The following is a 13859-nucleotide window of genomic DNA, read 5'->3' as shown; positions in this document are numbered from 1 at the left end:
TGTTCAATWCTTTTTCCCTGTGCCATTCCACATTGTTACAAATAACTTCATTTCTGGACATTTATGGTTTGATTTCTTTGTATGTATGGATCACTTGGGTTGTTACCAACATCTGGTGAAAATTTCATGTCATTARCACCTCTAGTAATATATTTACTGAGAAAAATGGTGACGTGTTCAACACTTATTTTACCTGCTGTATAATCTACCAAATGCTCATATCCTTACATTTTGTGCTAGGTTTAGTTTTGTACAAACTAATCAGATCATGATCTTCATTATAACCAGACATGGTGGCATCATGGTGCAGGAAGGCTTTTTTTGTCATGCAATAGAAGAGAACTCAAAATGGAGAGAAAATGGATGTAAATGATTAAAAAGCAAACGGGGGGCCCCCCCCCCCAAAAAAAAAAAAATAATAAACAAAATAAAATTAATCCCAATTATTTCTGCAGGAAAGGAAAACTTGCTGAAATACTTGCTAAGCTTGTGGCATTCATAGGAAAGACAGTGTTTTTTTAGTGCTTGAAGTTGTCTAAAACACCTAATATGTAGAAAGTTCATCTGTTTTAAGCTGTAATGAAACACTGTTAAAAACTAGTGTTGTGTGTAGGATAATCTAGTGAAAAGCATTTTATATTTAAATCTGATAAGTATAATTCCAAACAGTGTTTTTGTGCGACTCATGACAGGAAAACCTCCCAGCATCTTTATTCTTTATTTCATATTTGGATGCCATTAAAGCACAAAGATCCAACCAGTCATGGTGACATTCAGACCTGCTGCCGTGTCAACAGTCACTGTCAGAGTTTCTTCAATAGAGGCTTTGTATTAAATAGTTATTTATTGCAGGAGGTTTGTCCGATGGTAAAGAGCAAAATATTTTCACGTGGAGTCGAGATCCTTTTTTGTTTTTTGAAAGCCTTCAGGAGGCTTTTTTTAAAGCATATGGCTGAAAAACACTTCATTGCAAACATAACAGGACAAAAATAAAGTCAAACTTCAGCAAAAGCSCAATGATAAATAAATAAACTCAATTCAAACATCATTTGAGAAACAAGTCAAACAAAACCAAAGAGGAAAGAAAGAAAATCTACTAAATCATTTAGTTTTAGGCTACAGTGACTGTGTTTGACGTTTAGGACCCAGACCATAGCCCTTCAGTTAAATCCCACCCTCTTCGGTTTTCACTGGATAATTAAAAAAAATGCATAAAAGCTATTGCTTCATCCCAAAAACACCCAGCAGCCAAAGCCAAGTCGGACCAAACGCATGCATCTGCTTCTGTTCTGAACAACCATCCCACACGAGATCCTGTTTGTCCTCACTGCTCGGTCTTCAAACACTTCAGGAAGTTCTTCTTGTGCAACGAGTCCCGCTCTAACATTCATCCATCCGTCACATCCAACCAAACTGCAGAGCTCGGACTCCGTGCTGTGACTGTGCAGTCCCTTTACGGGACGGGGACGAGGAAAGAGTCTGAGAAGACGAAGGAAGATCCAGGCGCACACACGGAGGAGGAGGAGGAGGAGGAGGAAGCTACACGCACACTGCGCTCCCGTTCACTTGAGTCGCCGGTCGCTGATGGGCCGGGCTGCGTGAGGGGCCTGCGGGAGGAGGGTGGGGGCCCCGCGGAGGCTCTGCCGAGTTCCCCCTCACACTGATATGCTCCCATCCTCCCTGAGAGTCAAACGCAGGAGAAGTAAGCGTCTCACATTTTTACTTACCGCCCAAACTACACTCTGTTTAAGATCATCTGACAATAAACAACAGATTTGCTCTAAAAGAGTTCAGCTTTGTTAAATAATGATAAACGATGAGTAGAAAGAATAAATTCAAGTATGCAGTAAAGACAAAAAGTACAGAGTACTCAACTCACTCCTATTCCATAGTCCCAGGACAGGCCCTTGGGCTGCAGGGGCCCCACACCCAGTCTGTGGCAGACAGCTCCAGGGGTCTCCGCTGAGAAACCTGGAACTCCATCTGCGATGGTCCAAACCTTAATCAAGAGGCACCAAAATAAGCACCATCATGTTACTCATTATTWAGTTTTATTTTTATATGTTGTAGCTTTCTGAAGTGATACTTTTTTATCAGAGACATTTCAGTTTTTGAATATTTTGTAGAATTACACAAAGCTGATGAGAGTTTGAGTCCATGGACCCGGTGTTAGTCTCGACACCACATTTGTATTCGGTCTCGTCTCAATCAGGCATTGAAGACTCAGGCTTTTATTTCACTAAATTGCTAGAATATTGTTCAATTTATTTGTTAACATCCTTGCTTTTGTTATATGTAAAATGAACTAATTAAAGTGTGACTCATTTCTATCTATGTATTTTTGTTACCGCTATCACACATCCCCACCCCCGCTTTCACTCGCATGAGGCACTCCAAGAAAGTGAGCAGAGGTCGTCTGGAAGTGGGAGAAGAGGTCTGTAAAATCTTCAGTAATAAAATATGACTAAATCTACATCCAGGAGAAAGCAAAMAGCAACTTGTAAATTCTGCAGTGCTTCAAATTCAGAGATGATGGGGACCGCATCAAACTTTGGACACTTGGAGAGGAAGCACAAAGAAGTGATGTTAACAAAGCTAGCTAGCTAACTCTGTACCGACATTTTGTACAGCCCTCACACAAAGAGACCAAGTCAATATCTATACATATTTGCTGTGTCCAAAACGGCAGGCCGGGTCCTCCGGAGGACCCAGACTACCCGGTTGAGGTGGGCCGGGTCCTTGGTAGACCGGGAAGACCGAGAAAAAAAAAAAAGAGTCTGTGAATTTGGACGGTCTACCCTCCCCTCCACCCTGGCGTACGTCATGTCACCTAGCAACCATGACGACGCTAAACAGAAGCAAAAATAGATCAAAATTAGAAAAATATCAATAAATTAACATTATTAATATCACAAAACAATAAAATTAACTTAAAGGTAACATTTGAAGAACTAATTGATCCGCTGTAGGTGCATGTTTATTTCGCGTTTTTTTTATGACAAAAATATTTAAAAACACGTTTATACAAATGATAAAAGTATTAGAATTACAATCGCTAAAATTTTTTAATTTTTATATCGCCATATTTTTATTTAAAATGTATTCTTTTCTCTCGCTTCGTCCGCCATTACTAGCTTAAAAAAATCTCCGGTCGGGCCGCAATGCATTATGGGATATGCTGGGCCGGGAAGGATCCATCAGACCTGTCCTTCAAATCGGGGAAAAGGAAGGACGTATGTGTCGGACGCATCGGAGGAGTCTTCGGTTTTGGACGGCCTTCGTTGCGGGGCTGTGACGTATGCGGCCGACGAATTCGGCCTTCGGAGGACCCGKCCTGCCGTTTTGGACACAGCCATTAAGTTAGCTACCTGTCTACAGTATACTGTACTCTGTTTTAAGGCACTAGTTTGTTTTTTATTCTGGTCTTGGTCTCGACTCAGTTCCAGCCCCTGAAAGTCTTGGTCTTCAGTCTCTATACACTCTGGTCTTGGCTTTGACTTGGTCTCAGCTTAGGTGGTCTTGACTACAAAACTACAGGAACTACTTGTTTCATCAACAAACTAATTCTTGGTCCCCAGTTCTCGTCTCTTGCTGCTTGTATCGACACTGACCTGGTCCAGCGGTCCCACAGAAACCTTGGTGACGTTGTTGGAGATGAGCTCCCAGGCGGAGCCTTGAGGATAGCTGGGCGTGAGGCCCTGTCTGAACCACAGGTTACCTGTAAGACATTATTATTCATACCTAATTAGGATTCTCTCAAGTCAAAGAGCTCTTAGAGTCCAACACGACTTACTGTTTTCATCTACAGCAAAGACCGAAGTTCTCCCAACAGAGAGCTGTCTGAGGGTCTGCCTGGGGGGCGACGGGATGTGGTACCAACACTCTCCTGCAGAAGGATCAGAGAAGAAGTCTTGCTCAGAGCTCTGACAGCGTAGTGTGACTCTTCAAACTCTGAAGCTACGTGTCCGACTGACCAGCGGGGTTTTGTGGGGACACAGATCCTCTGTAAAACACAGCTCCGTCCTTGGCGATGGCCCACACCTGATTGGCTCCTCCGATAGAGATGGACTTAAAGGGTTGATCTGTGCCCACATGCAGCCAGGAGCTGCCCTGTGGGAACAGAAACACTGGAGTTTGTGACCCGAACATCTAAAAACACAACAGATTCTTTCCTGAGGCTTAAACTCGTGCACTTCCTGCACATGTTCTCACCTCGGGGTTCTGAGGAGTGACTCCCAGTCGACACAAGACGTCTCCCTTGTCGCTGAGGCCCCAGACGGGGACCTGGTCCATTTTGATCTGAGCCAGACACGGCATCAGAGAGATGTCGCTCATGCGGATCGGTGGCACCATCTTCCACGGAGCCCTCACTGTTATCTTACACTTCCTGTGAGGGAGACACGATTAACGCCGCTGCAGAAACTGAGCGACCGCCTGCAGAAGTGTGAGTTCACCTCGTCCATCGTCTGCGGCGAACGAAGTCTTTCATCGTTTTGTGTCCGTGAAACGTCCTGCGGGACGAGACGAGTCAGAGAAAAGAATTCAGCTGCAACGTTTGTTTTTTCTCAGAGGTGGCATCTGGAGAAATGAGCRTTTCGTACGTGGGGAAGTCCGCAGCGTACTGCCAGCCTTCGTTGTCTGCTCCTCCAGGGACGTTGTAATCCACGGCCCACTCCGACACCTAAAACAGAACGTCGACATGCGGGAGGTCAGCGGGAAAATAAATGTCACACATCGCCGGAGGAGCTCCAGGGTTCCTCTTACCCAGGACCACTGAGGCGTGGGTGGGTGCGTGCTGCCTTTGGTGCACTCCTTCAGCCCGCTCTCGTCGCTCCACATAGGGCGGTCAGTAGGAAGTCCTCTGGAGGAGCGAGTCATCAACAGTTGCACTTTTTTTTTCTTCTCCCACAACAACTTTAAAAGTTCAAAAACAAAAAGGCGTCCCTACTTGTCTGTGTATCCGGTCACGGGGTTCCATCTCTGATTCTCGTACACATGGACGCTCCTAACATCAGTCTGCTGCTGCAGCTGAGCGCCGTCTGCAGCAGGAAGCATCGAAACAGATTTTAATCCAAGCAGTTATGTTTGAGCGTTCACATGAAGAGATGACAAAATCTTTACGTTGCTTTAGCAAGTTCTCCCATTATTTTTTTAACATGTTGCCATGTTTTGTGAGTGGCAACAGCTGTCAACTTCATAAGTTGTTTCCTGTACGGATAAGACGTTTTTTTATTAAAGATTTTCAACCAGTTGGACCAAAAGCTTTCATTCAATTAGTCTAGTTTCATAAATGATGGATTTGATTCCTTGGAAGCTGCAGGAAATGCACTGTACGGGTCTACGGGATGTGTTACCAGGACTGAGCTGTTGCCCAAAGCTCCCACTGTAGACCCAGGCGGTGCCGTCCCACCCGATGCCCCACACCAGCCCCAGGCAGTTAGACTCTATGCAGCGCAGGTGCCCCTGGACCTGCCGCCAAAACCTGCAGCGCCATACAGCGGAAGCACCCGCGTTAGCCATGTTAGACACACAGAGAGAGGCAGAGCGGAAGAGACAGTTATATGTTAGCATGTTAGTGACATGTTGACTGCAGAGACACACAACAACGGCTAAAAACAAAGATGTGAGGAAAAAAAAGGTCAAGGCTGCGAGAAAGAGAGGTTTCAAAGTGATGCAAAGCAGAACAGAAGTCAGTCCTTCACATCAGTCTCACATCAGGTCGCAGGCGGTGGTGTGTGCAGGAGCCTCCAGGGACAAAGACGGCTCGTGGACCATCACGTCTCCTTTTAAAGTGGTGGACCACAGAGCCCGTCTGGACGGAGCGCCGGTGATCCCTCGCCACTCACAGCAACAGTCAGACAACAGGCTCAGCTGAAGACAGAAACAAAGAAAAACCTCATCAGTTAACAAATCAAGAAACTTTTTTTCTTCTCTCCAATTTGTTGCTTGATCCATTTGGGTTAGAACAGAACYACTACCCAGTCGTTCATGTCCTTCTCAGTTTGTGCTGCTAAAACCAGAGGCCATCTCTGTCTGGTCCTCTCAGCTGTGTACACAGCAAACGCGTAGTGGCAGTCCCGCAGAACCGGAACCAGCACCGTTACCTCGCTCATAAACACCTGAAGGTACTGAGACAAGAGACAGAAGAGAGAATGTTTCATCATTATTACCGTCTCCTTCAACTATCCCCGAATTAAAGAACAAACACAAACCTTCTTCTCATCGTACTGCATGTAATACACAAAGAAAATACTGTCCTTCCTTCCGTCAGACTTGGTGGATTGTTCCAGAGCAACGCTCACATCCACCCAGCGCTGCGGTTTCCAGTCCCTCCACCAACGCAAAGCACCTTTACGCACCCACACCGACTGGGGATAGACACAAAGGAAGGATGACACCACACAAACATAAAAACAAACACAAACAAGAAACACAAACACACGAACACAAAATCAAACACAAACATTAATATAAGCACAAACACAAAAAACACAAAAACAAACAGAAAAACACCATGAACACAGACACAAAAACAAACACAAAAACAAACACAAACAAGAAACAAACACAAACATGAACATAAACACAAACATGAGCATGAACACAAACACAAAAACAAACACAAACACACTAACACAAAATCAAATACAAACACAAACATAAATATAAAGACAAAAACAAACACAAACACGAACATAAATATAAACACAAACACAAAAATGAACACAAAAACAAAGACAAAAACAAAGACAAAAACAAACAAACACAAAAACAAAGACAAAAACAAACACAAACAAGAAACACAAACAGTAAAATAACAACGGTCTCACGTTGTTTCTCTCCAGGGGTTTCTTGCTGATCTCTCTGCGCTCCTGTTGTTGAGGCTGCTCGCTCCAGGCTGCAGACTGAACCGGAGTCAGTGACAAGGAGCTGGTGAGTGGACCTGACAGATCAACAAGTCACAAACAACAAGTCAGTGTAGACAAACTTTAGAGATTTAAAAACTCCAGGATAATATGAAAACATAAAAAACTACATTTTTGGTTTATGAACTTTTAAAAATTATGGGAATGTTGATCCAGTAATCACTACTGTTTTCTTGTTATTTTTTTTCTGTACACTTTCTGAAATCTAGGTACTTCTTCATAATTTGTGCTATTTTAGCCTTTCATAGAGCAAAACATCCAGCTCATTCAAATGATGGAGGCTAATTTGCAACTTATTTATTTTATTTACAAATATTTTCTCAGTAAAACAAATCATTTAGAGCTCTTCAATCTGTTTTTATAATCTGCTTTAGCATACTTGCTGTGGCTTTGGCTGTATACTACCTTTTGTTTTTAGCTACTGTTCTGCTATCTTAAGCTTAAAGATGATTGTTTTGCTACTTTTAACGCTTTTATCACTTTCATCTTTTGGCTAACACTGTTACATACTGTATTATGCAGTCATTTAACTGCAGAGCCTGGAAAATAAACAAGATGCTCCACACAGTTCAGAATTTAGTAGGCTACAATAAACTTTGGCTTTGACTTTGTAATTTGCAGACATTTAATTTACATAAAAAAGACGAAAAAAAGGCAAGCTTTCTAAAAATAAAACAAAGCCTATAATAACCTGTTACTAATTTAAAAAGCACCACAGAGTAATTGTTTCTGTACCTGTAGGACTGAGCCAGCTGATCTGTGAACTTGCGTCCACGTCACAACCTCCGCCGGAAATCCAAGTCCACACCGGCGCGTCCTCCTCTCCGACGCGCTGCGAGCCCTCCAGAGTCCCCAGGCCGTCGCTTGATGCACGCACCGTGGCCTGAGCGGTCCGCGCTGCCTCTGCCCCCTCCAGGTCCACGTTCATCCAGGGGACGTCGTGTCCAGCTGCAGGAGGGGTCGGAAGGATGGCAGCTGGGGGCTGCTCCTCGCTGCCTTCGTGTGGCGTCTCTGTGATGGAGGCTTGCGGTGTGAGGGTCCGGTCGCGGTCAGAGACCAGGCTGTTGATGAAGCTGTCGCTGGCGGGGATGAAGGGCTTGGGGACGTCGTGCCGCGGGGCTGAAGGAGCCTCTTTCAGCTCGGGCGGTGGTGCGGAGGCGTCGGCTGCCCCTAAGGGGACTATAGAAGAAGCTTGTGCCTCCAGTACCGGTGTGTCTGCGTGCTGGGGGTCAGCAGGACCCGACTCTGATTCTGAGTCGGTGCAGCTCAGTGCAGAACCTTGAGAGGCCTCAGTCAGCTGGCTGTTTAACTCACCTTCATTCCTTTKTTTCAAAACAACACAAACACACAAAGATGGTTAGAGATCAAACGTCAGCCACGAATGTTTGGCTGTAAATTTAAAGTTTATCTCCACACCAGACCTGGGTGGAATCCCATCTTTATTGCTGCCCCACTGGGCCAAAACAGGGATCCAGCCACTTCCACTTGGTTCAGACGGGGTCACCCCCATTCTAAAATACAACCCCCGGTCTTCACCCACTGCCCACACCTAACGGAGAGAGAGACGGAAGGAGAGGAAGCGGGGCAACAACAGTGAAACTTCATCATCTCTGCTGCGGCTTGAAACCAATCATTTCATTTGATGAGATGTTCAATCAAAGTCACGAGCAAAAACTAAATTACCCTTCATTCTTTAAAGACCAATCAACGGGACAGAAGCAGCTGCTACTTTATAAGGACAGCTACTGTAACTCCGGCTGCTGCCGCCTCACACACCCATAACTGTAACCCTGAAATATAAAATATGGGGATATGATGGGATTCGATGACAACGGCTTGGCCAGCTTCTAATTAGGGAGTSTCCCATATGTCAGGCCAGAGGGAATATATATAAGGCCCGGACAGAGACGACTGCTGGGACACTGGCTGGAGCGGCTCGTGTTACAGGGCTGCCGCTGGGCATGACTGCAGGCTGGAGGTGGAAGGGGTGTGTGTGTGTGTGTGTGTGTGTGTGTGTGTGTGTGTGTGAGACGGAGAGGGAGGAGAAGGTGTGAGATGTGGGTTTGCAGTGCAAGCAAAGTCTTCAGCAGTGAGAGCAGAGAGTTTCTACCCCTGATCTGGCCGGTCCTGAAACCAGATCCAGACAGAAGGAGCTGCTCACTTTCCTGTCATGGAAGAGTTTAAATGAGTGTAAAAACTTAAGTAAAATGTTTTTTTTAAAGTCTTTTAATGTTCCTAACAAAAGAAAAAAAAGTCAATCTTAGTGTGTTCATTGTAAAYAGTAGAGGTGCAACGATACAAAAAATTCACAGTTCAGTTCAGTTCAGTACTTTAGTCTCACGGTTCGATATTTTCTTCCTACAAAAAAAGAGAAATTTCCACATTTATTGAAAATAATTATGAACCTTTGTTTAACCTCAAAAGTCCAGTTTTGAAATTAAATGTTGCTGAAACAGCAAGTTTCTCAGTGGATCTGAGCTCGATGCAGCCTAGGTGGAGTAGTCGAGCACAGATCCACTGAGCCTTCAACACGGCACATCTTTAGAATACAAGTTGATAAAATATATTTTTTTAATCTGTATTATTTGATACATAATGCATATTGAACCTAGAGCACTGTATTGAACGATTTATACATGTAGCATATATTGTTGCACCCCTAGTAAATATATGTAATTATTTCTGTTAATTATCTAAAATTCAACTGTTTTTAGTTCAGACCTGTAAAAACTTTAACAATTAATATCTTACCGGATAGAGATAGCTCTTTAAATGTCCTCATTTTAAAGAAAAAGAGTTTAATTCTGACCAGATTGATGCTAATCTGCATGGATCCAGTGTAGTTTTGTTGTGTTAAAGCCACTCTAGTCTTTAAAATTTGAATTCATGAAAACTTTATTTTATAAACTATTACATTTCAGTCACTTCCACACTAAATATTAGAAATATTATGATATTCCTGCTTAGTGTTAGTTACTGCTATTTGTGCTGACAAATAACCACATAATTCTATGTGAATAAAACAGCAATATAAAGGTTTATAAAACGGTGTTTGCACAAGCTTTTATGACATTTTTGAGGCTGGATCTATTTTGGTCTCAGCCTCACTCAGGCTATCCATTGGCTTCTTCAAACAGTTCAAACAGTATCTACAACAGTTAAGATGATAATTGTTCATACTCTTATTTGATGGGATTCTTTTCTCGGAGCCCATAACCAAACTGGTGGAGCTCCAGCGTGTTTCCWTAAAAACAGAACGACAGTAGCTGAAACGTTTTGATGAAGTTCTCACCTGGTCGTTGAGTCCCACATCCACCATCATCATCTCTCCTCCGATGCCGATCCAGCYGGAGCCACAGGGGTTGTGGGAGTTCACGCCACGCCTGAACCACACCTGGATCCACAAACAGTTCAGTGTAAGAATGAASCGTCGCTGCTCCGAGCGTTACCCGTCTGTGAGCAGTTCTGGTTCACCTTATAGTCCTTAGTGACCACCCAGACCACGCTGACTCCCACAGACACGTGAAGAGCTCCCACTTCCTTTGAGGGGGATTCCACCTCCACCCAGGAGGTGCCTATCAGAGGGAGAAAATATCATCAACAAGCCGCTGGATTGTTGTAAAATAAACTGCACTACTAAGAAAAATCTCACTTTTATAGTGTCAGTGTACATGGCAACTTAGTAATTCTTCATTTTTTGGGACTTATTCAGTTAAAAAGGAAGTRTTTCCTGGAAATCCTTAATGACGCTTCTCATACTGTTATTAAATTACTAAAATTATTCTAAAACTGCATTAAAAGCTGCACAATTATTCCTATTTCCAAAATGTACCATGTACCACTCTCAAGGGTGAGGAAAAATTAAGAAAATAAATATATGTTAAAACAGGGTTCTCACGCCTTGGTGAACATCAAATTCAAGGCCCTTTCAAGGACTTTCAAGTACCAATTCCCTCAAATTAAAGAACCACGCGCAACGGCAACTACTGCTACCGCAGAATGTTACCAATAAACAAGTTTAATATTATATAAATTCAATGAAAAACTGAACAAAGAAGTTGTTGAGTCAGAAACAATGATGTCAGTTTACCGTAATCCTGAGTTATCCACTGCAACAAATGTATGTTTTTTTTATTAAATTTTATAATTTATTTTTTTTAAAAGATGATGAAAATCAGTCATGTGAATAGAGAATTTCAATCCTCAAAAAACATTCAAGGACTTTCAAGGATAAGTGTAATTTTTTGGCTGTTTTCACAAACTTTCCAGGGCCTTGGAATCATTTATTTCACATTCAAAACCTTTCAAGGATTTCAAGGACCCGTGGGAACCCTGTTAGAAGAACTTTTGCACAAACAGGTAAGTGCTGACCAGTTGGGCTGTCCAGGCTGAGTCCAGTACGAACCATAAGGTTTCCATCCCACAGTAAAGCCCACAGGAGGTCCCCGGGGCCGGCTGACAACTGAGCCACTTCTTTGGGCACCTCCACCTCCTCCCAGCTGCTTCCCTCTGGGACACGAGGGTGTATACCCTCCCTGAACCACACCTGCATGGTAGCAGTCATTTTTAACAGATCAGATTCAATTCAAACTCAAAAATACTTTATTAATCCCAAAGGGAAATTACATTAAAAATTACATCATATACTGAAAAGTACGAACAACACTTTTTGACTAAAAGCTGTATAATATATACCACCTATCTAACAGTAGATCAYTAAAATATAGTAACTTTCACGAGTATTACTGTAACTGGGTCCAAAAAAAACACAAACTTTGAACATAATTTAATAGAGTTGTGCTGCCCTCTAGTGGCTAAAAATTGATCCTGCAAAGCCAGTTGGGGAGCAGGTTCATAAAAAAATCATTTGATCATCATTGTTAGCATTTGTAGGATTTTTGGAAAAAAAATCCCATTTTTCCACATGAAAACTCATTTTGTGTTCTGTAGAGTGAACAAAGCCCACTTTTGAGACAAGAATTGAAAAAAAAAAACTTTAAAATCTTTGATAACTTTTAGTTTCTTGATACTTGTTGTTATTATTTGAAGGATTTAAAAAAATCCTATTTTTCCATATGAAAACTCATTCTGTGTGTGTGTTTGAGATAAAATCTGCCACTGTGAACAGGACGTACATAATCACACCGTTTTTAGTAGCGGCTCAAGAGTTAGCATAGCTTTAATTTATGCGATTAGCTTTTATTTGYAGCCAGTGTTGTCAGCTTTGTGTGAAGTAGAAGAGAAACACAGAAAAAAAAATGGATGAGAGGTTTGCTTCACATTTAGCACAAGCTGCTGACCGACCTGTCCTTGTTGGGACACACCCCAGAGGTATGGATAGCGTCCGGACTGGTCGCTCATCTCCCAGCCGCCGCAGCTGATGTCACAGAGCGGCAGCGGGGGCTTCCTGGGATTGTCCAGGGGGATCTGGCRAGAGCAGACTGAGCTTAACGCACGTATTTGTACGCCAACTATGTAATGATGAAAAGCGCTGCATCCTAGACAGAAGTAGAGGAGACTTTGCAAACCTTTGCCCAAGTGCCTTGTGCCGTGTATCTTCTGTAACGGATCCACCGCCTACGACGCACACAGGAGTTCCACTTCTTGTCCGGGGAGAAGTTGGCTGGGAAATCAACAGCGTATTCCCAGCCCTGAACGGTGAGAGAAATGAAGAGGGGAGTGTATAACTAGAAAATTAAACCTTATGTCGATCAATGGAAATGTAAAAGGAAAATAAAAATGGCTAAATAAAAAGGCTTTAGGAGTTGTTCCTCACCCCAGTCTGGCTGGGTTCTCCTCCACAGGTCTGATCCACGTACCAGTCTCCTTCCCACTCCCAGCTTCTGGAGGGCAGCTGGAAGCTGTGGAGCGGCTGGGGAGTCATCCCAGTCACGTCGCTCCACGGCCAGCGGTCTGTGGGCAGCAGGACGTCAGTGAAGCCATCCACCGGGTTCCACCGCTGAAACGCACACAAACAAACCAACCATTTATTTACATGACGCCTACATGTTTACTTWAAAGAGAGGGTCTGAGCTGACCTGGTTTTCATAGGTCTCCTCTCGGTAGCGGATGGGGGTCTCACTTGGTATTATGTGCAGATAAACGTGATGATCACAGCCGATGCCCCAGCAGCGCCCCTTGCCTGCAGTGGCGCGCTTCAGCTCCAGCAGCATGTCGTCAGCGCGCATCCAGCTCTGCCCACCCGTGGAGAGGCTGTACACCCTGCCGTACACGTCCACGGCCCACAGCACCGTGATGGGCATGGTGTTCCCTAAACACAAACAGTTGCACCCAGACCTTATTGCAATTACAGATTTCGGCTCTCTTCAAAGGTTTGCGTAGCATGTTGAATTTTGTTTTCTCTTTTAAACAYTGGATGCCTTCAGCGACAGAAAAAAAGCAGCCCCACAGCCAAACAGGACCTCAACCAGGTTTAAATTGTTTATTTTCTTTTGAAGCTTCTTTTTGTTAATTTTAGGCAAGCCGATAAAAGGTCAAGATGAAGCTTTGTTGATGTGCGTGTAAAATAGTCAAACTAGTAAATTTAACTAATCTACTACTACTACTTTCTACTTTGATAGTTATATTTGTGTGGGTTCCAGCACATAATGGAGTAGAAAGAAACGAGAGGGCAGATAAAATGGCAAAGAGGACAGTTCAGTATCCTATTAGTTTTACAATTAAAATAAGTAAATCTGAAGGWAAGAGTATTGTTAAAGAGAAACTGATGAAAGTATGGCAAAAAAGGTGGGATGAAGATAAAACAGGAAGATGTTTTTTTTAATTCAGAAGAATGTAGGAGAAAGAAGAAATGGAAGAAGAAATAGAAAGGAGGAAAGAGTGATAACAAGGCTACGATTTGGTCCTACAGGACTTAATTATACACTTTTTAAAATTCAAAAAACATAAAACTGGCAAATGTGATTATTGTGA

General features: G+C 43.2%; 1 protein-coding gene across 4 annotated transcripts in view; it reads right to left on the bottom strand.

Annotated features, from left to right (window-relative positions):
- Positions 1-702: 702 nt before the first annotated feature.
- LOC106522060 (tectonin beta-propeller repeat-containing protein 1) overlaps positions 703-13859 on the bottom strand; it is a 15867-nt gene continuing 2710 nt past the window's right edge. Inside the window, exons 3-26 of one of the 4 annotated variants that reach the window (XM_014014907.1) lie at positions 12965-13197; positions 12703-12885; positions 12455-12577; positions 12231-12353; positions 11298-11472; positions 10401-10501; positions 10219-10320; positions 8348-8475; positions 7662-8248; positions 6831-6943; positions 6213-6368; positions 5979-6128; positions 5714-5871; positions 5355-5482; positions 4949-5039; positions 4765-4861; positions 4602-4681; positions 4455-4511; positions 4213-4387; positions 3975-4110; positions 3794-3886; positions 3612-3718; positions 1880-1999; positions 703-1680 (exon numbers count right to left, since the gene is read on the bottom strand). In XM_014014907.1, the coding sequence (XP_013870361.1) occupies positions 1540-1680; positions 1880-1999; positions 3612-3718; positions 3794-3886; positions 3975-4110; positions 4213-4387; positions 4455-4511; positions 4602-4681; positions 4765-4861; positions 4949-5039; positions 5355-5482; positions 5714-5871; positions 5979-6128; positions 6213-6368; positions 6831-6943; positions 7662-8248; positions 8348-8475; positions 10219-10320; positions 10401-10501; positions 11298-11472; positions 12231-12353; positions 12455-12577; positions 12703-12885; positions 12965-13189 (3549 nt within the window). In that variant the 5' untranslated portion in view covers positions 13190-13197 and the 3' untranslated portion in view covers positions 703-1539. Of the gene's footprint in view, positions 1681-1879; positions 2000-3611; positions 3719-3793; positions 3887-3974; positions 4111-4212; positions 4388-4454; positions 4512-4601; positions 4682-4764; positions 4862-4948; positions 5040-5354; positions 5483-5713; positions 5872-5978; positions 6129-6212; positions 6369-6830; positions 6944-7661; positions 8249-8347; positions 8476-10218; positions 10321-10400; positions 10502-11297; positions 11473-12230; positions 12354-12454; positions 12578-12702; positions 12886-12964; positions 13198-13859 lie in introns of those variants that run through there. The other 3 variants (XM_014014908.1, XM_014014911.1, XM_014014909.1) reach the window with 3 other exon arrangements.

The sequence above is a fragment of the Austrofundulus limnaeus genome, unplaced genomic scaffold (assembly GCF_001266775.1).
Source record: "Austrofundulus limnaeus strain Quisiro unplaced genomic scaffold, Austrofundulus_limnaeus-1.0 Scaffold120, whole genome shotgun sequence".
NCBI lineage: Eukaryota > Metazoa > Chordata > Actinopteri > Cyprinodontiformes > Rivulidae > Austrofundulus > Austrofundulus limnaeus.
This window is presented reverse-complemented; position numbering and strand designations above follow the sequence as displayed.